Below are 25,284 nucleotides of genomic sequence, written 5' to 3' on the forward strand. Positions count from 1 at the left end.
GTGCCGGCATAGGTTCGCAAGCTGCCACCTTAAACGTGGCGAGGATGAGGATGAACCGGTTCGAGGACGAGAAGATTATACTATCCCGGTGCGGCGAGGATGTAGGACGAGCCTAGGGACCCTGCCGCCCAGCTGGGTTCTGGGGTTAACCAACATTTACATAGGCGCGAGCGTAGACTGAATAACAATGCTTGAAACGGAGCTAAAACCAGCCCCGGACTCCACCAGCTCCACCGAGACGACACACGTTCGTCATCCCTTCCGTTCGAGCACACAAGGACTGCTACTGTATCGAACTTCCGTGGAAATCAGGCCGGCTGAATGAGGCTTTGTTAATTGAACGCCGTCAGAGTTTGCCATTCGAGTTATAACACCTTATGATAGTTCGTTTTGGCGCGCTACCGCATACCCGTTTACGATTCGCGCGACGCGAAATTCGTTCCGTTTCGTTTCGCGCTAGGATCGCCCAATAAGACGTGTCGTTCTTATACATCAACTTTAAATTAATAACACCTGTTAGGTGTACGAGTTAATTTGTAGCAAACAAGTAAGTACACTAAAATAATTTCCATCGCTCTTTATGCATTTGCTTCATCCATCAAGTTGGTAATTTATCTCCAATATCGTGGTCGAAGCATTTCAATTCAAAATAAAGTTATAGCTATTGCAGTGATCTTTTTAATCGTGGTTGCGTAACCATCGTTCATTTTCATCTATCAAGCGACATCTTCATTTTATTTTCAAGAAATTGTTGAGTTTTCAATTGAAAAACTTTTGTTCTGATTACAGTCTTGAATCTATTAGTATGAAACGTTGTTGATCAACCCGAAAAATTCTTTACACCGTCAACGCTCATTCCTCAATTTTTCCAAATACGAAATATCGCTCTGAATGTTTCGAATGCACATTCAGGATAAAAGGGTGCATCCTAAAATGTGACATAAACGAACTACGAACGTTTATACATAATGGGATAAGAAACAACACAACTTGAATTATATTTTATGTATTAAACTTATTATTGCATATCCTTTGAAACAATTCTAAAGTATAATCATTTACTAAAGTGTCCCGTTCGAAGATAGGCGAGAAAATGAAAGAACGGTGAAATAAAGGGCGAAGATTGAGATTGATTCGACAAGAGGTAGTATTAACACCTTATGACTTTAATATATCACAATAGAATTTATTTCTTCATATGGTTTGGAGACAGGCATTCATGATATTCTATACAGAGTAGTGTCTAGAGCTCGAGTTTCGTTTGTTTTGTCCGGTACCGCACTCACCCACGCGCTTCCTTATGCCATTTTGTTCACGATAGCTAAGTGCAACGAGTGCAACTGACTCGTCCATTTGTCGAGAGCATTGTAACGCGCAGCGCATACCGATTTCTTATCCAGCTCGAGGACTTGGTTCACCTGTTGATAACGTTGCAGACAAACCATCGATTTCAGATCATACTCACAAAGAGACACGTATGCAATGACGCAAATACTGTACTTACCTGATCGATTCGGCCGCGGATCGTATTGTCCAAAATACAACAAACTAAAAGGCTCTCGACTTCCGACACATCGATATTCAATTCTTTGCTTATAAAAGGTATATAAATTCTAGTGTAAGGTTTTATTAGCTTAATCAGGACCTAGAACACAATCGAGCGGATTAGTCCTGTTGTGCTGTTCTAACGGTGATTGTGCACACCAGGTATACATACCTGAGTGCGTATATTACGCAGCAGATCTTCGATGTGTTCTCTTATAAAAGGGTCGTCCATTATGTTATTTCTATTCTGCTTTAAAATTAGTTCGAACTGGTTGATATCATTATTCTGATAACTAACCACTAAGTTCGTCATCGCCAAGATCTCCGGATCGTTTTTGTATGGTTTCGCCTCCTGGGAGTCGAATGGATTGATCCCAGACTTCATCAACCTGTTGCCGAGCACAATGACCCGACGGTAATCACGTTAGACGAAGTACGTACTCTGATTACTCTGCTCTTATTACAACTACTTACATATTCGCTAAAACTAGGTACTTTAGACACGTTGTACGTCTCGGTGAACCGGACTCATCGTAATTCTTAAAGGCTTCGAAGAAATCCGTGTGCGCTCTCTCGAATTCACCTTCCCTCAAGTGCATTTTCCCACCGCATTCTTCGAGAAACAAAGTGCAATTTTACCTTCACCCGAGCCCCGATATCCTTAACCCTCGAGTGGACTACCAAAGTAAACTTTAAATCTGCAACAGCTTGTTCAATGCTTTACCTATCGGCTATATGGCACGCTAGTCTTCTTAATCAATATCTTGTGACAGCAATTTCGTTTTGCTTTGCAATATTATAAATGCCGAAAGGGTAATAGGTCTTGAAAATCTTTGGTTTAGAGATTCTGCTCGAATAGTCCACTCAAGGATTAATTTTTCTATCGCCATACCTCTGATCACTCCCATTATCAGCGGATGCGGTATTGCGCTCTTAATGTGCAAGCTCTGTTCGTACAATGTCTTTAGCTTCTTATTGTTCTTTTGTGCTGTGTACATTTGTATCTCTAGAGCATAAATCTCTAACAACTGTGTTCCCTTTTTCAAATCATCCTCCCCGTCGTCGGTCTAACGAAAGACAAGCTGATTCAGTCTTACTTTGCTAAAGCGATGATTTGGCAACACACCAACCTGACAACTCTGATGAAGCTGTTTCAATATTTTAGCTAGTTTATTAAAATCTGATCGATCGAAATATAGTTTGCCCAGTTTCGTGTTAGTTTTGAACCATAACCTATCGTTCTTGGCATCTTTCAATGCGTCTAAGGTGGTCTCGTAGAAATCTTGCAATAGTTCCATCTGGAAATATTGAATTAAAAATGGTGACCATTTTGGAAGACCAACATTCTGTACAGTGAGCCACTCACATTCTTCGAGGTGCTAATATAATCCAATATGGAGTTTATAGACTTTTCTGAATGATTTCTCGTAACTGCACTTTTAATGTATGTCAACAACTGTTTGTACCTAGCCATCATTTCCTTGTAATTAGCCTATGAGAGTAAAATGTTATAATAAATGCATACATTTCTACGTAATACTAATTCGGATAACCCACCAATTTAAAATTAATTTTTATCATCTGCTTTAAAGCCTTGAAGCCCCATTCTCCTTTCTCACCACCCTCCAAGTCCAAAACCTTTTGAAAACTTTGCAGTGCCGCCTTTGGATCATCTTCCTTCAATGCTTTGCTATTGTAATATTGATTTTCTAAGTCGACGTCTGGCTCTGAATTTGAGTCTTCAGAATATTCCTAAAATCGGTATTAAAAAGCCATATCATATCACATTTTTCCTAAGTTAAAGTAACCTAATAAAACGATAAATCAAAGGAGAAAAAGCACTGGTGTCCCTAGTCGTCGATATAACCTAAATGCAATTCGAACGCTATTTAATCGTAATATATCTGTGAATTTCTTTGGTAAGAACTTGCCGTGAGCATAATCGTTGGTTTTTCCAGCAATCAGGAAATCGCTTCGAAACTATTTTGAAATTTCATACATGTCAAAACGAAAATTCTAACCTATAACTCGACCGGAACGTTTACAAACATGTCTAACAGCGTTTCCACTGTAGACAAACGAATACTCACAAGACCATAATCTTCCTCTTCTTCGCACATAAAATCATCCTCGCCGTCTGACATTTTCCAGAATACTTAAAGCCTTCGAATATTGGAAATAAAAAATTCACGCTACCCTGTTGACAACCGCAAGCTCGGACCAGTTTGTATTTTGAAATTCACATGCGTGCACCACTAACCACCACTAACCCTATGCATGTGCGGCAGTGCTGTATGCAGTATGCAGCTTACATCGCTGCGAGGATATCTCGTCAATATGGTACTATCAGGTACTATTTATCGAAATTGTTTCCACCGAAATGCCTGTAATCTCTAGACAATTACTATTTTAAGCTTACCTAGATGAGAACGACCAAGTCAATTATACTTGAACCCTCATATAGTCGGTATAAAGCAAAGGGAAACAATCATGACGTTGGCCTGCTGATTCATCAAGCTCTAACTGACTTTACTCTCTGCTCTATGTTTTCGTCGGTTCGCTAGGTTATGTTCCTGGTTTCAAAATGGTTAATTACAGCGAGGAATCAAACGAGAACGAGCCGATACTTTACGAATTGCTGGAGTATTTCGTTCGAAAACAAGAACCAGAATTGATCGTAAGTTTTCATTATTTTCTTTATAAAGAAAAATATTCAATCGAACTGTTATCATTTAACTGTGCTGTGACATTTTTATTTATGTACAATATTGTTGGTTCTAGAAATGCAAGAACGACGCTATAATATTACCGACAACCGGAACGATTAAAAATGCATTAAGATATCTGAATAACAGGTACAGCTTACCAGAAAGCATATCACAGCAAAATAATCTCACTTTACCATGGAAATTCGCTATCAGCGATTCTGGCAGACTGCTCGCAGTTCTGCAAGAGAATGTCATAGAAATTCGGAAAGCAAAGGATGAATATTCGTCGGTGGTTGGGAAAGCTTCTGGTAAGTAATAAGTATATAGAAAATATTGTATACAATACTACAATGACTTATAATGTTTCTTATAGTTCCAAAAGATGCTTTCCCTCATTGGCGTAAACTATCCTGGAGCCCAGATGGAACGCTTTTAGTATTAGCATCTAGTAATGGTTACACCTCCTTTTATAATGCTTTGGGAAATAATATCTTTAACATAAGTCCAAAAACTGTTTCACAAAATCCTCAGATCTTAGAAGCTGGTGACGCGATAGTTTCTATGATTTTTCTTAAACCGAGAACAACCTCTGAGAAATGGTCCTACGAGTTCATGCTGATCACCTACAGTGGCCTACTCAAGTCCTATCACGTGTCGTTAAACAATGGATACGAAGCAAACTATGAATTTTCTTTTGGCAATTTTTATAAGAACGGTGTCAATGCAGTTGCCTATGATCAAAAACATTGTCTATTCTATGTTGCTGGCAACACAATAACTCAAAAAGTAATGTTAACAAGTTTATTAATTGTGTGTACTAAATTGGAAAGAACAACATTTCATATTATGTATTACATTTCAGTCGACTGCTTCGGAAAGTGGCTTAACATCCTGGAGACCCTTAAACGATTACCCCTACTGTAAATTGTCATTTGCTTTTGACAATGACTCGACAAACAAGTCAAGATTCTCTATATGGAACATTATTCCATCCCTAAGTCTCCAACCGGAGTCAATTATATTCAAAATAAAAATTTCCCCAAACAGCCAATTCTTAACCTGCTTGCACACGGATGGTTCTATATCCCTATGGGGATTACCAAATTTAGTGTTGCAGAAAAAGTGGAAATTGTCTGACCAGCCAGATTTTAATATACCTAATCCACTGGGACCTGCAAAATTAAAGAAATTTCCACCAGGTTTTACGGAGTTCCATCCATTGGACATTGGTTGGTGGTCTGAGCAGGTAATACTCTTGCTCTTACATCTTAGTTATGTATCGTTGATTAGTAAACAGCGAATTATTATGCAAAATGAAAATGTTCTACCTGATTTGCAACAAACTGGAGTGCTATAGAAATTGATTTTCATTCTTAATATGTTTAATAGGTTGAAAATAATATAACAGTATTTTTAAATTCCTCTAATGTTTTTACTGTTTTAAATTACACCTACTCACTTTTGTCATAAATGCATAAAATCCACTGTCTATTCATTAGTTACATTTTTCCAGGCGATTATAATTGCAAGATACGCCGGATCAACCTCCGTATGTGCTACCAAAAACTTGAAGAATCTTTTAGGAATGAGCCCAGAGTTTCTAGCTGGCCAGCCACAAATATGCGAACTAGGTTCGGATCGTGGCTTCTTGTGTCTAGACTGTGAGACATTTTTAACCAGCAAAAAACGGAATAGAGAGTCCAGTGTCGAAGGTCAAGTATCAGGTCGATAAACGAATGAATAATTTTTACATGTCCGATAAAGTATTTGTTCATTTCATTAGAAGTTTCATCGGAGAGCGAGGAGGAAGACGACGAGCTGGAGCCAGTCAGCATACTGAATTACACGACAAATTTAATGCAGAGTACATTGTACTCCATAACGGACATCGAAAGATTTCAGCCTAAGAGAAGGAAGTCCAAAGTACTGTTCAGAACATACAGGATCCTTGGTTTGAAGAGTACAACACCCGAAGAACTCTACTCGAGAAAAATTGATATAGAAGTATGAGTACTTATACGAACGCTTCCGAACAGAGGGTGGAACATTTTGTAATTTCTTGCAGGAGTACGAAGAAGCTTTGGCATTAGCTAACAAGTACAATCTGGACACCGACCTGGTTTATCAAACACAATGGCGAAAATCGAAATTGTCTTTGAACGCTATCCAGGAACATTTGAGCAAAGTCACGAAAAGATCTTGGGTCCTGCACGAGTGTGTAACAAGAGTTCCCGACACTATCGAGGCAGCGAGAGAATTACTGAATTTTGGGCTGAAAGGTGCCAATTTAGAGACTCTCGTGGCAATAGGTACTTGCGACAATGGGAAATTCGTGACAGACAATGTGGACGAAGAATGGACAGATCTGGATGAAGTTAGCGAAAATTTGAGACAGGTATGCCATAAATCTGACAAGCTGTATAGAGACTAATTATTGACCTTGGTGAACATTTACAAACGTTCAGATACAGAAAGCAAATGAATTGTTGGATAAGATCGATCCGAATCACCTGTCCGATGCCCAGATAGATTTAATCAAGTACAGAAGAAAACTGCTGGATCATTTGGACAAGCTGCTCACCTACGAGATTATATTGGGACCCTCATTAAATTATGATAAGAACTTCTACGAGGAATTTCGTCAGCTTTCGGCGGTTGAGAATGCGATTAGGTACCAACAAAATGATGCAGATTATTTAGAGTACACAATGTCTTTATCCCAGACTTTATGCGTCTATTGTAACATTACTTCGTTAAGCACAGATTCGCGAAAGATGGCGATTGCCGATGGGTCGAGATCATGTTCACCTATTACGGAGAGAGTTTGCTGCCCCATTGGCTAGCAATTATCAGCTTCTTCCCGGAAACATTGAACCCATTGAAGTACATGAAGCTTCTACCGAAATGCGACACCGATTGCCAATTGTTCTTGCTTGACCAGCGAGAATTGAGGCAAAAGGATTGGTCCGAGAAGACTGAATTCAACGAAGTGATTAAGTATGAAAATGATGATAAGTCTGAGCTACTCTACGAGCATGATTCTTCCTTATCTATTTACAGGTAAATTGACTTACTTTTTTAAATCTTGAGCGTTTGATATTGTTTTACACGCGTATAACATTTTTATTTAAGGGATACCTTGCTCACCCCGGAATTGTTGCAAAAATGGTACGAGTCGAGAGCCTATCAGATCGAGAGGAACAGTTACATAGTCGACAACGCTTTACAATTAATCAAAATTGCGAAATCGCATAACATTAATGGCTTAGAGAATTTATTGTTAGACCTAGAAACATTGGACGACCTAATTTATAAAGTTTACATAGAAGATCTGTCGTTGGACGAGCTACAGAAATTGTCTAATCTAGAGAAAATCAAATTGTTGATGAGCATGACCACTGAGAAAAGCTTTGTCGACGATTTGAAAAATTTCGTACTGCCATTTATAAAAAGAAGACACCAATACTTGGTAGGTATTGATATCAAGAAATCGGAATTAAATATAAATTGTTATTGAACTATTTCTTTTTCAGGAGGGAGAACTGCAGAGACATTTGTTCAGCGATTACCTGATATGCATCAGCAAAGAGGATCTAGGATTACCAGTGAAACTGTTCGAGCATTTGAAAGTTTCTCAGGATAATGAGATTCTGCAAATGATAGAGAGCATTGACACTCTGGCATTGGACTGCATATATGCTTGCAACGATGCAAATATGTACGAGAAAGCGATCTGCATCGTGGACTCGATTTCGAAAGACAGAGACGACAAGAGAAGCGCTGGAATAAATTCGCTTCTCGAGGAACTGGACAGGGAACTCGAGTGTACGAAGATCTTGAATAAGTATGGGCTCACGACCACGCTAAATGCGCTCAGAAAGAATAAGACTGATCCCGATTCTGCGAAATTTTTGCTGGTGCAAATGGCGAGAAGCTTGAACAGAACGTAAGCGAACGATGTTCTCCATAATGTGAAGAAGTGTGTTTTGCGCCCAGTAACATTATAATCTTTATTTGTTCGAAGGATCGCACCTCCCGATGAAAAACAGTGGGCACAATTGCTGAATGACATGCTGGAGATTCACGGTATGATCTTCGCCTGTGTCGACATAGAAATATGTTTCGAGATATGTGTATCGGCGCGACTGGTGTCAGGTGCTAAGTCCAACATACAGAGTTGTGCGGCTCTGATCGAGACCAACAGAAACGAGCAATCTCTGCTGAAGGTCTCCTACGAGAAGGCTGTGAACTTGATCCTCGAGGCCAGCCGAGAGTATTTCAACAGCTCGAATTCTCTGACCGATGCAAACATGGAGCTTGCTAGGTGGCTATTTGTATTCCTCGCGTCCACCTTCCCTCTTAACTAACAAGTAATTGTCGTTTCAGGGCTTGTCTCCATCTGATTGCGGACGACAATCCACAGATCAAGGAGGAATACGATCTCATCAACTCCCTTCAGATTTTAAACGAGTTTAACATCAGTATATTACCGCTTCAAGTCCGGTTGATGCATGATAGATTGAAGTTGATAGAGGACTGCTTGAATAGACGGGAGGATGCTCACAAGAGTCGTCAGAGACTGTTGACTCTGGCGACTTATCTACGGATTGAGGTGAATAACAGCAGAGCGAGAGAGGGGAAGGTTTTGGAATTGATTGCGAAGAAAGCACTGGAGGTACGTACTTATTGTTTAGGATTATGTATCGTAAAGCACATTGTTCTAACGCGATGAAACTTCACAGATAAAAGACTTCAGTGTCTGTGCTGCCACGTGCCAGCAACTGATACAGAACAATTACATTCCTGCGTGGACGGTCGCCTTAGACTTAGGAAACTGTGATGAGTACAATGACTTGAAGACTAGACAAAAGTGTCTATGGTTTGTGATAAACAAGGGGCCTAATGAAATACTAAGCGAAGCGCTGGATCAGATACATTTAATAGAGATACAAATGTTGCATAAGGAGTTGGAGTTGTGGATACCACCGAGTGAACCTGACGACCCCGACGATGCTGATAGTGAAGAAGAATTCATAGACGCCATGACCACCGTAAGAATTACAATACAAAAAGCATAATAAGAATACATGGGGTAATGTCTCGAACAGGACACCCTGCACGGAGAAATTTTAATATATCTTACATAGTCTTGAATTTGCAGCCTCAAGTGGAGACGAAAGATTTCGTTCCGAAGGTGCTGGAAGCCTCCACAGAAATGGTCAAGACTTCCGCAAACATTATGAAAGCGTCGACGTTTAGTTTAATAAGAAACATAAGCGACACGAGCTTCTGGAAATCTAGATTGAAGCTCGGCTTCGAGAGCGGCCAGGACAATGACGTGGAGTACAATGATCAGAAGAGTCACGAGGATAATTGCGATATCCAAAGTCTTCCATGTTTTTACGAAAGTTTGCACGAGAGAAGTAGACTCAGTAGTTTGGATACCAAGTATGTAAACTACTCGATGCCGGATATACAAAATGCAAAGTTGAAATGTTTCCGAGCTTTCCTGAGGATAGCAATGTTAAGCGAGTCCTCTTGCTATGGCTTGGTAGTGAGCGACATTAATCATTGTATGTATTGCCCAATACGTTAAGTACAATGAATGTGGATGAAATATTTAATGAACTGTGCTTTTCAATGTTCCAGTGTTTTTGGAGTGCGCGAAGCACACGTTGCGGGAAGATTGGCTGCTTGGAATGTCTTATTTATTTAGTGTACAGAGAGATTGTGCAAAAGAGACCCAGAATGTGCTAGCCGAGCTACCGCAAACAGAACTGCACGTTCAAACTGCGATGTATTATTATTCCTTGGAGTTGTATAAGAAATTACACAAGAATACCGAGAATTTATATTTGTTTAATCCATTGAGCTTGATACGGAAAATGATCGATGCAATGCATAAGTGCAAGGAATCTGAGATGCACGAGAGCTTCAAGTATTGGCAGACACGTTTCTTGGATGATCAAGAGGTGGATAACATCAAGTTCTTTGACTCAAATCAGATAATCAAGAAGAATGATCATAGGATAGATAGTGAGGTGAAGGTGGAGCATAACAATGATCTCATTGAGAGTCCTATGCGTGAAGAATTTAAGGAAAAAAAGAACTCGACGGAAAACTCAATTTCTCAACTTGATGGAGAAGTCAACAAGAACTATTCGGAGGAGAAAGATGATATGGAATGGACAGACGATTGGGGAAAGTTTTCTGACGAGGATGTAGCAGAAACTGCGGAAAACAAGCAGAACATTCCACGGCAAAAACCATGTACAGATAATGATATTTCACTGATGAAAGAAATTGGCGATTGTGCTACAGAAGAGGACCGTTTCAAAGCATTCCAGAGCGTGTGCGATAAAATACAAAGTAGGGATCACTTTTGTGAGATGAAGGATATAGTGTTAAAATGGCCGAAATTTAGCAATCCTGAATACACCGCTGTTGACAAACATCCCATTTACAAAATGATGAAACTGATTAGTGTCTGCAACACAGAGACGGATAAAAGAAAGTATAAACAAATTTTCCAAGACTACAAAGACTTAATGGCAGCCTTACCCTCGTTAGACGTAAGTTTTAATAAATCATGTCCTGCCAGTTAGCGGCAAAGTAATTACATGTTAATAATACTTTTAGACACTTAAAGAGTTCCTGAACAAAGAAGAACTTCCTCTAGATCATGCAGTTCATATCAGATTAGATACGGATGATCCAGAACTTCATGAAGAAGCTGTGAATATTCTCAAAGAAAGGCATAAAGTGCGTTTATATTATGATTAATGTTTAGTAAGCATTATTGTAATACTAGATGCACTTATTCATCTTCTATTTTGTTTTTCAGGCAATAACATTGTCGGCGCCCATATTGGAGGCATTATTTTTGAAAAATTTGACTGCATCTTTCGATCCAAATCACGAAGTGTATGGACGAATTATTGAACATGTTCTTGTTAATCAATCATTGGCGAATACAAGGGAAAACGCGGAATTTCTTGTTCAAGAATTAAAGAAAAGGAAGCATATATCGCACGCATTATGTATAATTAGATTAATGGAAGATATACCGCCATCTATGTGCACATTCGACACTTGTTTCGAACTTCTGATGAAGAAATAATCGCCTACTTTTTTCATTATTTGTCTTAGAGAAAGATGCGATTTCAAATTGGAAAATAATGTAAATACACTATATTTTAGCGTGATATTTCTGGAAACCGAAAGATGCACCCGATTTCGGTGGATGCAATATTGGTACAAAACTTAAAATTCGCGTGTTCTTATGATACGCTAAATCTTATTTGTACATATTTAAAATATTTGTCACGCCATGTACTTTGTAAATATAAATGTGATATATATATATATTAGAATCTATTGAAATTTTGAATCTTCTGTGACTTCGTCATCCATCGGCTCGATGTCTTCATTTACTTCTGTGGTTGTAAGGAAAAACGCCGCATGTCACAATTTCAAAAAACTTGAGTTTTTGCATTAATTGAGCTTTAGAGTATAGGATTTACGTATTTACCAGAAAAAATCATGAAAACACATTCGAAAGGCTCAGAAAACAATGCAATTTAACTAACGTCCTATGTCAAAGCATTAGTGATTAAAACTTTAAACGGCAATATCTCGAAAGTGAAAGTATGTGATATGCGGCATTCTTCCCGACAACCATAGACTTATCCCTCAGAATCTTTGATTCTTGACGAATCGACTCCCCTAAGAATCAAAACAAAACACGATTCAACTTTTTCGCGCTTTTACCGCAACACGGAACTCTACATAACCACCACCATCGAGATACAGACTATCTGACAATATCTCGTCGGTGCTCACTGGTGCTCACAACGAATAGCAACCAATTTCAGTCTTGTCGGCGACAGAAGTTTTAAATGGCGCTATCTAGCAGCAAAATTCGGGATCATCTGTCGATAAATTTAGCGAACAGTTTGAGTACTTTGGCTTGAACGGAGTAAATGATTCTCGCCGGAATTTACATAGTCTCCAATGAGGAAGGTGGTAAGAATCATTTGTGCCTGTTTGTGCCTGAGACGTCCACGCTCGTGTTTGCGCCTGCATCAGCTGTGTCTGAATTGGTCTGAATCGTCTGCGGCCCAAGCGTGAAACGTCTTAATCTACTTTAAATAACGCCAAAGGATTTAAAATACCACGCGGTAACTATACATATTTTTTGTTTATTATACTTTCTTCTAAGAGATGATTACTCTATGAACCACACGCGTAAAAGGGAGTAGAGGCACAGACATAAAATCTATTTTCGTAAAATAGGGTTGTCATAAACAGCTTTTCGCGAGTTAATAATAAATTGTGACCAACGTATACTTTTGCCGAAGAATCGCTTTGTCCATTTAAATAGAAATGACAGAACAATTACGTGAGTAATACTTCGACATATACTATGTATAAGTATTCATCTATTGCATGTTCATTTCTAATACGAAACACTATTATTGAAACTTTTACTGCGTGTTTAATTTAGCTGTATAGATTGTGAACGGCAATAGTGTCGGTAATAGTATAGAGTCGTCAATGACAGGTCACTTGTTAATAAATTACAGAAACTTCATTGCATTGAAAATGTAATTTTATAAATAAATAATTCGAAGGTTATTTATTTCTGTGTTACAGAACCAGAAGTAACCAAGCACAGTTTTCGCCAGCAAACATGGGATTACATGATGAAAAACGAGTTAGTCAATTTTCCTCTTGGCATATACAACCGTACACCAAACTTCAAAGGTGCCAGCAAAGCAGCAGCACGGTTAATAGAGCTGGAGGAGTTCAAGAACGCAAAGATTATAAAGATAAACCCAGATAAGCCTCAAGATCATGTGAGATTTTTGGCATTGAGAGCCAACAAGGAGATATTGGTTCCAATACCAAGATTGAGATCTCATCTGTTTCTTCATGTTAAACCAGTACCTGGTATGAGTGAGAAATTGCTCAGAAGTCTGTCAAAAATTTATGGTCTGATGGAATCTGGTGAACCGCTGGGAGTAGACGCTAAGATAAAGGTACATATTTATTAAAGTTGTAATTCTGCACCTGCATTCGGTCGATATTATTCCTTATATTCTCTCTCTGTCATCTTTCAGGTAGACCTTGTGATAACGGGATCAGTATGTGTCAGTCGTGAAGGCTACAGATTAGGTAAAGGCAAAGGGTTTGCGGACTTCGAGTTTGCCACGATGATGAGAATGGGTGCAGTAACACAGGACACTACAGTCATTGCAACAGTGCATGATTGTCAGGTGTTCGATAGCCTCCCTCCAGCATTGTTCAAAGAACATGACGTACCTGTGGATATAATTGTTACGCCGACCCAGACGATAATAGTCAATCCAAGATTGAAGAAACCAACCGGTATAGTGTGGCACATGCTGAGCGAGAAAAGACTGGAGAACAGGCAGGTGTTGCAAAAGCTGAAAGAGATGGACGAAAAGTATATTTGTATTAACATTTGCACTAACTGCATCAATGTACACATATAAATAAATCATTGTTCCCCAGAGATGGCATAGTAGTGACCTGGAAGCCGGACGATTCCAATAATGCGAAGGTTGGTGTATAAATTAGAAATCTGAATAGGATACAGAGCCTGTTTGTATGGTGCTCGTGTGAAATTTGTTTTCAGGAGAAGCCGCAGTATGAAGGGAAGCGACGCCATAGGAACACGAGGCCAAAAATCAGGATGCAGATAGAGTTTTCGTTAAAGCTGTCGAACATCTCCTCCCGGGCGAGAATCCGTGACTTGAAGGGCGTTCTGCAGGTACGTGGTGTCAAACCAAACAGAATCGTCTGGCAGGGCTACCGCGGGATCTGTTACCTTCATTTTAATAAGCCCAAGAAGGAAACCGATTTACCTGAACAGCCGATGCAGGTCGACTCGATCATGGCGAACCTACAGAATCTCCGAATCGAAGGAGTCTCTGACGACTTTATAACAGTCGAACCTGCGAAGCCGATCTCGAGAATCGAAGTCACCGATGTGTCTGCCGTCTGAGACAGTCGTAGTGCTTCCTCGATATGCAACTAATCTTAAACAATGCGCAGGATGATATATATATATCATTCGTTTAAATCGTGATAAAGTATTTTTTTACAGCGTTTCCGGTTCTGAACCGATTTTCACGGATCAATAGCTGTTTATAACTTTACGCTATAAAACGCAGGTGCCTGTACATATGAGTCGCAAAGTAATCCTCCTCTGTCTTGTACATAATTAAGTTGTTAAGGCATTTAATTTGTGATCGATCGATAGTCTATCCAGAAAAGACGAACAAGCTTTACGGTTTCATACGGATTTATTACATCGCTGAGTTTATTTGGTCAAGATCGAATGTTTTATTTGTAATCGTGGTTGAGTTAACGTGCCCATTACAAATCGTTTCAATGATAACTACTGTGATTGCGTGAGGAATATTTAACGGTAAGGGATAGTGTGGAGTGCAATAATTTCTCGCGTGACCGGTCACCGGAAGCCGGAGGGCTGGGTGCATATCTGTGTGGCATTCGATAACGCTTATCTGACCCTACAGACTGATGATGATAGTTTAATTAATTGTTAGACGAAACTACCTCCCGAGAAAAGTGTGCACTGAAGAGAAAAATGTATCAGATCGTTCCATGGGAAATCCATTGTCTCCCAAAAATAATCGAGTAACAATTTCCTCCATTGTAAAGGGACTATGAACACGTTAATTCTTAGGAGTAGCTATAGATATAATTTTGTTTCACTTTAATGTTAACTTTAACGACCCGTGGAATGGTTTGACAGTAACAATAAGCTTTTCGCCGTAGTCATTGTTAATTCTATTTTTATGGAAGACTTTTCGCAAGGGGGTAGAATTCGGGACGTACATAAGCAAATATCGAGTACGTTATTTTTCTGAAGAGAGTATTTTCGCAGAAGGTAAATAGGGATATAAAATTCATTCTATTTTCATGCTGATATAGTGTAACCTATACATAGAGATACTACATTGTACCGTTGAGGGATGATAAATGAGCCACTCGGGTTGTACACGAACGTGCCACGAGCGGCAGGAATTAATGGGAGCACCATGCAATTAATAATCTATGTGCTAGCATAAAAACAATACATTTGTGATATTAACAAACACGAAATCGATCGTTTTTGGAGTCCGTAGATAATTACTACAACGTCGTTTTTTGTTATCGCCGCAAGTACATATTCTGTATCTATGCTAATCGAGTCTTTGATACAGGATGTTCTTTTGTTTTGTGAATTTATTTTCGAGTTAAGAATAAATTAATATTTTTAAGGCTGAATAGGATGGTGTACTTTCTTGCTTGAAACAGAAACCTGAACGCTTCCTCTCTTGTCCTTTACGATCTAATTTCTCGAGCTTGATTAATTTTTGTTAGCATCCCTTCGATTAGCTCCGCTTTGTCATCCCTTCCTACTTTTATTATATGTTCATTGATTTGACAAAGACCATTTCGAACTGTAAGCACTGCCACTTTTGCAATTTCTCACTCCGCTTCCACAAAATTAGTTTCCATGGTCCGGCATCCCTTTCATGAGATCTCATCAATGAGTAATACATATAAAAATGTACCATTTTCTTGTTGAAATATACATTTTCAAGAAAATTGTTTTTCGTAGACTGGCAGCCCTTCGCTCAGCTTCCTTTCATGCTACTCCTTAAAGAATCATTTTCGCAATTACATATTTCTTTTCTAGGCGTGGAGTTTTCGAGAACGTTAAATACCCTTCAGAATTGCGAACGTAATAAAGTTCCCCGTTGAATGAGAAACTTCTCGACGATCAACTAAGAACTTTCAACGTTCCATAAGGTGTGAATCGATCGCAAAAAGCGATTCTTGTCGCCTGTGAACGGCAAATTGCATTAATCTTGATCAAATTTCATGGACGAGGATTTCTGGGCTGCAGGAAGGAAATGAAAATTCTTTTTCCAATAGAAACACCCTTGAGTACATTGAGTTAATGTCCTTGAAAGTAGGCGTGTTCCGTCAGAGAAATTCAATGAACGAACGCGATTACTTGTCGTTCGTTGTTATCGAGTTTGCGCGACTTGGCGATGCTCTGCTCGATAAATAATATATAAAGGAAGAGATGAAAAATGGTTCGCGACCCTTCCAAGATTATTTGCGAACAACTTTAAATTACTTTCGCGCTTCCTGTTGAATGTGTTTCGCACACAGACGTATCGATTCCCCGTACGCGTGTCTTTCTCGTTTTTTTTCTTCGTGTTCAGGGCTCCGTGCTCATTTGTCGTCCTTCGGAAATATTTCATCGGGAAGCTTCCTCTTTGCGCGATATGCGAGCAGAAATTAATTTGCAGTAGTTCTAGAAAACTGGGACAACCGTATGAAAACGTACGATAAATTTTTCCTGTGGAAAACCTGCCTCAATCGTTTCCACGCACGTTTCGAATTTTGTAATTCGCGAGCACCCCGAACGAAGCTTTTAGAGAAAATATTTCCTGGCAATTCGAGCAGTATTTTCCGCGTCTCCGAGTCGACCGTTTCAAAGCTTAAAATACTCGATTAAATGCAACTCTTTGTTCTATGATTTTAAATAACAACGTCATAAAATGAATGTCACTAGTTCGATTTAAACCACGAGATTGTGAATGCCGCACATGTGTGGCAATGGTGGGCGAAAGGTTGAGAATGATTTTCGGTGTGTACGCAATCCATCAGTGTAGCTATTGCCGGTTTCATCCTCGGCTTCTTTTTTGCGAAATGAGTCCGATAGTATGTATCGATTATCCATCGCTTTTCCGACAAGTGCGCGGCTTTATGTCCAATCCTAGTTCACGAACCCCTGGGATGTACCGTAAATATCAATTACGCGCGGAAAGTCTCGCGACAAAGGCGCGGCTTTTAGCGAATTGTGATAACCGATTACCCTTTGATCCCGTCGACTCCCGGCAATCAGATTGATCCGCCTGTTTCCGTCGGCCACGATTTCTAAACCGATAAACCCGTATCGCAAAGCGCGGGCACGGTCGGGGGTGGCTTCGCCTATTATTACGATTATACGCAAAACTGCATTATATCTTGGTGGTTGCTCTGTAGTCGCTGCAATTTTAATCACCTAGCGCGAGAGTTCGAGCAGTGACACGAACTTGTGCGCAATTACAGTAGCGCAAATTGTACGATTTTGAAATAGAAAGAGGGCGAAGATGGACGAACAGGTGTGATTGAAACTTGCCTAATTTAGTATTTCAAAGTGTTGTAGTTATTCATGAAAAATTTTCTTTCTTTCTTAATATGTTGAATAGATTAAGAACAATATCAAAGTATCTTTAAATTCTTCAAATGTTTTTACTGTTAACTTACGCGTACTCATTTTTGTCATAAATGAACCACGGAACGTTTTACACGAAAAAGTTACAAAAGGACTATCAATTTCACCAACCTTCTCTGCGTTTTGCGGAGTTAGGTTTGGCAGATGAGTGGCTCGGCTCCACTTTCCATATAAATATGCGTTTCTGTTCGTCTAGTGCTGACTGAATCCAATATGGCGTTTCTACTGGTAAAAATGGAACGTTTCATCCATGGTATTGGTTCCGATAATGGATTTCCTGGCGCAGATGTAGGGCAAGGTTGTTCTAGCGGTCGAAAACCAACGACAAATGCGTCAGCGCGTTTGAATAGTCACACTCGTCGAGAATATCATTGCAGAATCGATCGTAACAGTGCTTGAGAAACGAGATGCTGATGTTTCTGTAGCTGGAGAACTAACCGATTCGTAAATATCAGATATCAGACGACCCGTCAAATATTTTAATTAATAAATTCAATTCCACAAACACGTTTCATTTCATCAGAAAGAGGCTTCCACGACTAGGCAGTGAACAGTTCTCAATGTTGAATCTTTCGACTGCAAGCCGTGTGCTTTTGGAATTAAAAGATAAAAGTTAAAAGATACCGCAAGACTACAGATCGATTTCTAATGAGACAGACAATTACATTTTATTAATTTCAATTTAAGTAAGTAGAACTTACCTGTTAACATTCAAACATGCGAAAAGCCGAGCAGATTTAGGGAGGCAGCTCGCTGAAACAGGAATGACAGAAAGAAGAAGAAAGTATAAAAATCTGGTCGAACTTTATTAAACATTTTATTGTTTAATAACTCGAGATAATCGGGTGTGTTACAACTGCATAATTATTCGCGACAGTCGCTGAGTTGCGATTTTCACGTGAATCCTCAGCCTGCTGGTTTACTCGAATTTTCATTCTATTAATAATAGACTGGTGTGCGAAATCCGCAGATCAGCGACGGGCGAGCAGCGGCGGAGGAAAGCTCCGAGTTTCCTTTCAACCGTGCGGTTTCCTCGATCTTTTCCAAAAGAAAAGCAGGATTCGAATGGGGAAATCGCGCGGACTCGATGCTCCTTTCCAGCTAACTGCTTATATCTGTTGAAGTGCTCTCTAGAAAAGGGCTCTCTATTTGGTCGGGTTTTGCGTTTTCCATTCCATATATAAAAATAAACAATAGACTTTTCCTTGAAATATACACGTACACGGGGTGGGGGGTAAAATAGAGATATCGTTTGTCGTCTATTTGGTACAGAGAGCTTATAAGATCTGACTGACGAAGTGAACTTGGCTAGAAAATTCGTGAGAAACCGAAAGAACAATTTTACGGTTTTATCCTTACGATTAGTCTTATTGTTAGTCAAATGTAACAATTGTTTCTGAAACATTCGTCACGTGTCTGAGACACAATCCTCTATTCCAATCGAAACAAACCGCAAGTGTTCGAGACGTGTGCGCAGTCTGCCCATTCTTTTCGTTGTAACTGAACCAATTAGTTCTCATCAGGGGTAACATGATTTTCAAGAGTTTAGGACAGTCTACCAGGATGGGTTCCTAGAATAAAATGTGGATTACAGCATAGAGGTGAACGAAACAGAATATCCTCTACGGCTATTCTAGTCCTAGTGAAAGCACAAGTATCACATTGGCCCGTAACAGTCACGGAACCGAAGAATTTGTCGACTGGGGTACGGCAGACGTGTTCAAGTAGGGTTTTCGCTGATAAATCTTCGATTGTTGCCTCGAGAACCAGGTGGAGAAAGTCTGGGTAACTGAGGGATGTCCCATAACATGTCTACCTGACTCTCGGATCGGTTAGACGTCCGATCCTGGCTCTTCAGAAGCATTATTTCACTTTTAGATGGTCCTTAGTTGTGTAATCATTGAAACAAATCGGTCCAAGTAGAGCTTTCGCAGGTAAAATGCTTCTTTTTGATTCTAGAGTCAAGTAGAGGGGGTTTGGGTGGCTAGGGCTCGCACCATAGCAGTCTACCTCGCTCTAAGATCGTATAAGTATGCGATTCTAGATCCTGGGGGTGTGGTTTAAGTAGGGCTTTTGCAGGTGCAACGCCTCTTCATCCTTCTAGAGCCAAGTAGAGTGGGTTAGAGGTTAGAGGTTAGAGTGGGTTTAAGTAGTTATTCGACTACCTCGCTCTCAGATCATCTAACTATGCTGGACTCTGGATCCAGAGGGGCGTAGTTTCACTTTTAAACCGCCCTTAGCTCTGGATTCGTCCATGGAGGTGGGTCCAAGTAGGGCTTTCGTAGAAATAGAATGTCTTGTCTCTAAAGTCAGGTAGAGGGGGTTTAGCTGGCTAGGACTCGCATAATGGCTCCTAATGTGCGTGGTTTCACTTTTAGACAATCCTTGTCTTCGGAATCGTCGTGTCTGTAGCTTTTGCAAGCAACACGCGTCTCCTTGTCGCCAGAATCAACCGGAGGGGGCATGGCTTGTGCCGTTGCTTTGCATTTAGGCGATTCTCAGGTCTGGAATCGTTAAAACCGACTCGAACTAGCCTGATTCTCGACGAGTGACCCGTTCAAGTGATTTTCCGCAGTGGAATGGGGTGAACGGGGCGATTCCAGCATGCTCTAGGAGCATTCTCCACGGAGAAAAGCGTGTCCCCGATGTCCGGTATGTTTCCTGGGGATTTAGGACGTCGAGGGCTCGGGACTGGCGTCGATGTAGTCGATGTCGGAGGATGTCGCAGTACTCGCGCGTCTGCCTTGTCGAGGGGACGAGCTTATCCGCGTCTTGACGTTCGCTGTCGAGACGGTTAACCGGTTTCCGGTCCGCTGCTGCGGCTGTTGTTTCGTTCTGGAACGAAATCAACAATACTTTTCGGGTCTGACACATTACAAACTACATCACAGTTTACATAAAACTGAAAATAAAAAACCAAGTTCCAATTGCCCTTTGTGGCCCATGCTCACTTGAAACTACACTCACTATTGGGAGCTTGAGAAGTAGCATAGAGATGGTAAGAGAATATAAAAGGTAGTCCTACGTCTTAAGTTGTCCCAATAGTCCTCAAAATTTCAATCCCAAGAAATTCCTTAAGGTTTTTGCTTTTTTTATCATTTGGGGACCAATGAGCGTGACTATTTGGCCAAGAAAGGAAATGGGGATGTCAATACAAAGGCTGGCTCTAACATTTTTGGGACCAATCGCAGAGGCAGATGGTTCTGCCAACTTCTGAACTCTGAACGCTACAATCTCGGCGAAACGGTAGCTTTGTCTGACCTTAGTCTCTCCTCAGCACCCAGCATGGCAGTGTTCAGTTCCTCCTCCCACTGTTTCTCCTTCCTCTCCCTCTCCTGCCTCTCTAACTCGCGTTCTCTGTTGTACGCACGGTACTCCGGAATGAATGCTAATCTCCTGAGATCCATGCTCGGTCCAGCGCCTTCCGCCAACGCGAGGGAGTCCTCCGGAGGGTGCTCGACTTTCAAGGACCTGGGTGAACAACAGAAAATAGCGAGGTAGCTCCGTCCCCCATTTCTGAATCGAAAACTCGTATACACTGAGATAACGAGGACCCGGCCCTTTGTACTACATCTTACGATCCTTCGGGTCTTCTGCACCCTTGGCTCTTATCCTAAGAGAATGTATTGTGTTGGATATTGCGGAAGTCTCGCTACTTCGCGATAAGGAGACGGAAAAACGGAGCGCGTTCTCAACCTCTTTTAGCTAATTTCTAATTACGAAGAGCTGGTGCATGTTTCTTGTGTCGGAAAAGGAATGAGAAGTGCTAAGCTGGCCACAAAGTCTTTGCATTTTGTTTCTTTTTAATCTGTCGATGGTATTATTTGAAAAAATAAATCTTAACCTCTTGCAGTGTAATAACGAGTGACACTTCAAACGAAATTTTCCGAATACGAATGTCATGCCCCTCTTTTAAGACAAAGTAAGATTCTATTATTTTGTAACCACTACTCAAGCATTAAAGTAAATGCAGGCTTGCAGTAAATATTTTTCTTCTTTTTCGGTGAAATTATTAACGACAAAGAAGTTCGAATTATTGTAGTCACGAAGAAAATCGTACGGCGAAGAAGACAGGTTCACTGCAAGACGACGGAACGTTTTCGCACAGAGTAGACATGTATTTTTCAGATTGATTTTTCACTACCGCGTAGAGGGAGAAATTGAGTTGAGGGCCGGATGAGAGTAAAAATTCATCTGCGATTGAATGGAGCCACGTCCTATTTCTCACCTCTGCTTCGCCAGGCGTTTCTTCTTTTTGTGCAACGGCTTCGTCTCGATGATCATCTCCTCGAGCTCGAAAGTCGGATCGCAATTAAGATGATCCTTCGGCGGCGTGAACGCCGGCTTGATTTGCTTGTTCAACACCTTCTCGAAGTCTAGCTCTCTCATTATGCTCACTTGCTTCAGCTCCTTCAGCGTCGACACCCTCGCGCCCGGCGCCACGGTTAGCAGACGTTCTAAGAGATCGCGTATCTGGGAGCTCCAACCGGATGGCGTATGCCTTTCCTCCTGCGAAATCATCCCTTCAACCTTTAGAGCACTATATTTACAACTTACTATATTTACGAAGATAGCAAATTGAAACATTCTAATTCATTTCGTCCGACGAGACCCTCTAAACATCGATGAAACATGAAGAATGGTTACAAAGAACTGTTCCTGTGGACTCTTCACGTACTATACATAGTTCTCGATGTACTTGAGAACATTACCTGCAAGATTCGCAGAGCTTCTCTGTGCGACGTGGTGGAGTGTAAAGGATAAGGACGATCCCCTGCAAGCGTCTCCCAAGCCAGAATTCCCAGACTCCACCAGTCCACTGCGAAACCGTAGCCGAGAACACCAAACTCTTCGCAAGAACACATGTAGATTTCAGGAGCTGCGGGTAAACCAGATATTAAAGGAACCATAGAAATCACTTTAAGAATCTGTAACTAACTGTATAATCGTGTTGCCTCTATCAAACCTGATGCCTGGTTCTTGCTTCTTGGAACTTCGAATTATTATAAGGATTAACACATTTTAAGAATGTTAATACATACTGTCTTCGATTTATTAAGATTGTTAAAGAAAAAAAGAACAGGACGCAGACAATTTTTACTGTGCATAAAGACTCACGGTCTAATTACAATACATTCTCGAAATTCCCGGAGTAACGTGTTCTCAATGTTGTTTCGCGTAACCTACGAGTAACGTTGAGGTATCGCATACCATCGAGGCATCGAAGAAAGACGATAAGAAATGTACGTAGGTGCTTAACGGTCATACAAGATCGAGAAAGGTTCGGGGACCACAGGGAGTAAAAAATAAGGAGATCAAGTAGAATGCGAAAGGTCAACGGGGGAAAGCGGTGCTGAAAAGATCGAGAGTTTTCGAGTGTCAAAGGATTATTATAAGGATCAAGAGGATTCGGAGATCAAAGGGATGTTAGAAGGATCGGAGGGGTACCAGGAGGATCAATGAGATTTAGAGGTCAAAGGATACCCAAGAGCAGGCCTGGGCGCGGTTGGCTCGGGGAACACATGTTGCAGCTTCTCCTCTTCGTTTGGTCGGCAAGTTAGTCCCCTCCACGGTCACTCCGACTCTTCCCTTAGCCTTAGCCTTAGCCTTGGCACGAGCACCCCCACGAAATTAAAGGAATTGGTAAATGCCGCTAGTTCCACAGCTTCGGGCAAGGGTCTTATGTGCGTGTACATGTTTACATAGTAGTGGTGAGTAACCTGCCGGTGCAGCATCGTGGGGGTGCTCGTGCTAGAACTAAGGCTATGGCTAAGGCTAAGGCTAAGGGAAGAGTCGGAGTGGCCGTGGTGGGGACTTACTTGTCGACCAAGCGAAGAGGAGAAGCAGCAACATGTGTTCCCCGAGCCAACCGCGCCCAGGCCTGCCCAAGAGGATCAGGGACAAGGACCATCGGTGGCTAAGAAATAACGGAGCAGCGGGAATAGGGTCGAAATCTGGGCTCAAAATGGAGAAATCGAGCTGGAAGGCTCGACAGGAAATGAAGACTTTTCATTCGGAAGTAAGCTGCACCATAATTTAGTAATAGCCTGCGGATTTTATACATATAGAGAAAATTGAATTGACCAAATGAACAACAGTGAGAGAATCATTGAAAGAATCTAAATAGAGCATTATTTCTAGCTTCTTACTATCATTAAGAAAAGAAATCAATATGTGTTTCCTGCAGATTGAAAACAATGCAGACAATGTTCATTTTGCATAAAGATCCTAATGATTGCACTCTCATTTCTCTACGCTTCTCTCACTTCTCACTTCTCTCTACTTCACACAATTCTCTAGAAGTTTCGTTTATTTCACCGAAAACTAGGTTTGCTTAGGATTCTATTGTTAAGATGTCAATGGTAGAGTAAGAACGTGCATGAACATAATTGTTTGTCAAGCTATCCACTCAGTTGCTTGCGCAGCTGACTTGCAGTGGCGAAGTTGCAACGCCCGAAGTGCAAGCTGCTCGGTGCAGCTGTCGCTGAGGATTCTTTTCGTCGAATTTTCGAGCACGCGAAGGTTGTTCTGGGTTAGGCCTTAGTCTCATTTCTTTTGTAAGACCCATGCAATTTATCATTTTTCAAAATTTTGGTACACATTCACCGTAAAGTTAATAAGGTTCCTTATCTGTCTAGCATCAGAATGATACTACTAAATACTTTTAGCTTCTGCTAAATCAGATTTAGCGACAAAAGAGTAAGCACCGATGATCCGCATGACTAATTGCAAACTAGAGTAACCGGCCTAGTACCAGGCAGGATAGAAGCGCATTACGATAATCAGATTTCCCGTTCGAGTCGTTAATGGCCTTAGGTCGGCGACGCGTGGTGTCTAATTAGTTCATTACCTATGTACGGTTTTGTTCCTGACATGGACGTCGCTAATTCGCCGTACTCCAGGACCGTCGCGATGTTGAAGTCCGTTACGTGCGCGTGTCCTGCACAAAGAAGATAATTCCCCTATTACACGAGTCGCAAGGATATTGAGATCGTTCTACATCCACGAGTTTCCTCGAAGACAGTGAAGAGAAATCGATCAATTGTCAGCTGGCTATCGTCGCCGGTCACACAACATCTGTCAACTGAAGAGAAGCGTCAAGATGTCATCTCTGCGTGGCCTCCGATCAGCCGTGAGGATATCGGGTATCCCATTATCTCCCTTTCAGGGTTCGACCTGTGTGCTGAATTTTAATACGATACTGGTGTTCTGTTTCCACAGTGCACAGGTATAATGTTGCAACTATGGGAGCAAGGGTTGTAGTGGAACGGTCCGCTGAATACACGAGCAATTGCCGGTGATTCCAGGTAAGGATTGTACACGGGAAACCTGTGATCAACGACGTCTCTAACAAGACCGTATCTCTATCGCAGTGTCGTTATTACTTGTTCGGAAGACTATTCCCTGAAACAGAAATTTGTAGGATGGCTCTCGGTGAATACTGGAGCAATTGCTGGCAATTCCTGGGTGCAGTTCTGGAAACCTGTGATCAACCACGCTTCTTCTAACGAGACTGTCTCTTCGCTCGTTGGGAACGAAATAATATTTCGTCTTCAACCCTTGACGAAAAATTTCTGGAAATATGTCCTGCGAATATTGGAAATATTACTAGCAAATCTCGGCGAGTGTTGGGTCCTGAAAAGTTATGATTTGTGCTTATAAATTGATCTTCTTTTTTGTTATTTACTACGTCAATTCATTTTT

The 25,284-nt window shown here is 40.9% G+C and overlaps 4 protein-coding genes across 6 annotated transcripts in view; 2 read left to right on the forward strand and 2 right to left on the reverse strand.

The window, feature by feature from the left end:
• Window positions 1–1,165: 1,165 nt before the first annotated feature.
• Window positions 1,166–3,775, reverse strand: Alien (COP9 signalosome complex subunit 2 alien). Its single transcript, XM_076424582.1, has 9 exons — window positions 3,636–3,775; window positions 3,103–3,297; window positions 2,912–3,037; window positions 2,676–2,843; window positions 2,438–2,612; window positions 2,020–2,158; window positions 1,718–1,934; window positions 1,505–1,645; window positions 1,166–1,418 (listed from the first exon to the last, which is right to left on the reverse strand). The coding sequence occupies exons 1-9, from the start codon at window positions 3,687–3,689 to the stop codon at window positions 1,299–1,301; spliced, it is 1,335 nt and encodes a 444-aa protein (XP_076280697.1). The 5' UTR covers window positions 3,690–3,775; the 3' UTR covers window positions 1,166–1,298.
• On the forward strand, window positions 3,744–11,624 carry LOC143209212 (NBAS subunit of NRZ tethering complex). Of its 2 annotated transcripts, none has more exons than XM_076424580.1 (19): window positions 3,744–3,885; window positions 3,960–4,222; window positions 4,327–4,561; window positions 4,627–5,039; window positions 5,116–5,499; window positions 5,767–5,965; window positions 6,037–6,257; window positions 6,319–6,648; window positions 6,719–6,924; window positions 7,017–7,313; window positions 7,386–7,722; window positions 7,787–8,199; window positions 8,278–8,577; window positions 8,640–8,928; window positions 8,996–9,304; window positions 9,415–9,826; window positions 9,903–10,825; window positions 10,893–11,015; window positions 11,098–11,624. In XM_076424580.1, exons 2-19 carry the CDS (start codon window positions 4,130–4,132, stop codon window positions 11,371–11,373), a joined length of 5,760 nt encoding a protein of 1,919 aa, XP_076280695.1. In that variant the 5' UTR covers window positions 3,744–3,885; window positions 3,960–4,129; the 3' UTR covers window positions 11,374–11,624. The 2 variants fall into 2 exon arrangements, with proteins under 2 accessions (XP_076280695.1, XP_076280694.1); XM_076424579.1 differs by having other exon boundaries at window positions 3,821–3,895.
• Window positions 11,625–12,183: 559 nt separating this feature from the next.
• On the forward strand, window positions 12,184–23,065 carry Lost (methenyltetrahydrofolate synthase domain-containing protein lost). Of its 2 annotated transcripts, none has more exons than XM_076424584.1 (5): window positions 12,184–12,433; window positions 12,909–13,294; window positions 13,376–13,722; window positions 13,791–13,839; window positions 13,915–23,065. In XM_076424584.1, the coding sequence occupies exons 2-5, from the start codon at window positions 12,956–12,958 to the stop codon at window positions 14,281–14,283; spliced, it is 1,104 nt and encodes a 367-aa protein (XP_076280699.1). In that variant the 5' UTR covers window positions 12,184–12,433; window positions 12,909–12,955; the 3' UTR covers window positions 14,284–23,065. The 2 variants fall into 2 exon arrangements, with proteins under 2 accessions (XP_076280699.1, XP_076280698.1); XM_076424583.1 differs by lacking the exon at window positions 12,184–12,433 and adding an exon at window positions 12,451–12,654.
• LOC143209213 (serine/threonine-protein kinase 32A) overlaps window positions 18,374–25,284 on the reverse strand; it is a 38,153-nt gene continuing 31,242 nt past the window's right edge. The window contains exons 6-10 of the mRNA XM_076424581.1: window positions 24,431–24,520; window positions 22,293–22,459; window positions 21,809–22,089; window positions 20,842–21,051; window positions 18,374–20,415 (exon numbers count right to left, since the gene is read on the reverse strand). Coding sequence (XP_076280696.1) covers window positions 20,250–20,415; window positions 20,842–21,051; window positions 21,809–22,089; window positions 22,293–22,459; window positions 24,431–24,520 — 914 coding nt within the window. The 3' untranslated portion in view covers window positions 18,374–20,249. The remainder of the gene's footprint in view (window positions 20,416–20,841; window positions 21,052–21,808; window positions 22,090–22,292; window positions 22,460–24,430; window positions 24,521–25,284) is intronic.

The sequence above is a fragment of the Lasioglossum baleicum genome, chromosome 5 (genome assembly GCF_051020765.1).
Source record: "Lasioglossum baleicum chromosome 5, iyLasBale1, whole genome shotgun sequence".
Lineage (NCBI taxonomy): Eukaryota > Metazoa > Arthropoda > Insecta > Hymenoptera > Halictidae > Lasioglossum > Lasioglossum baleicum.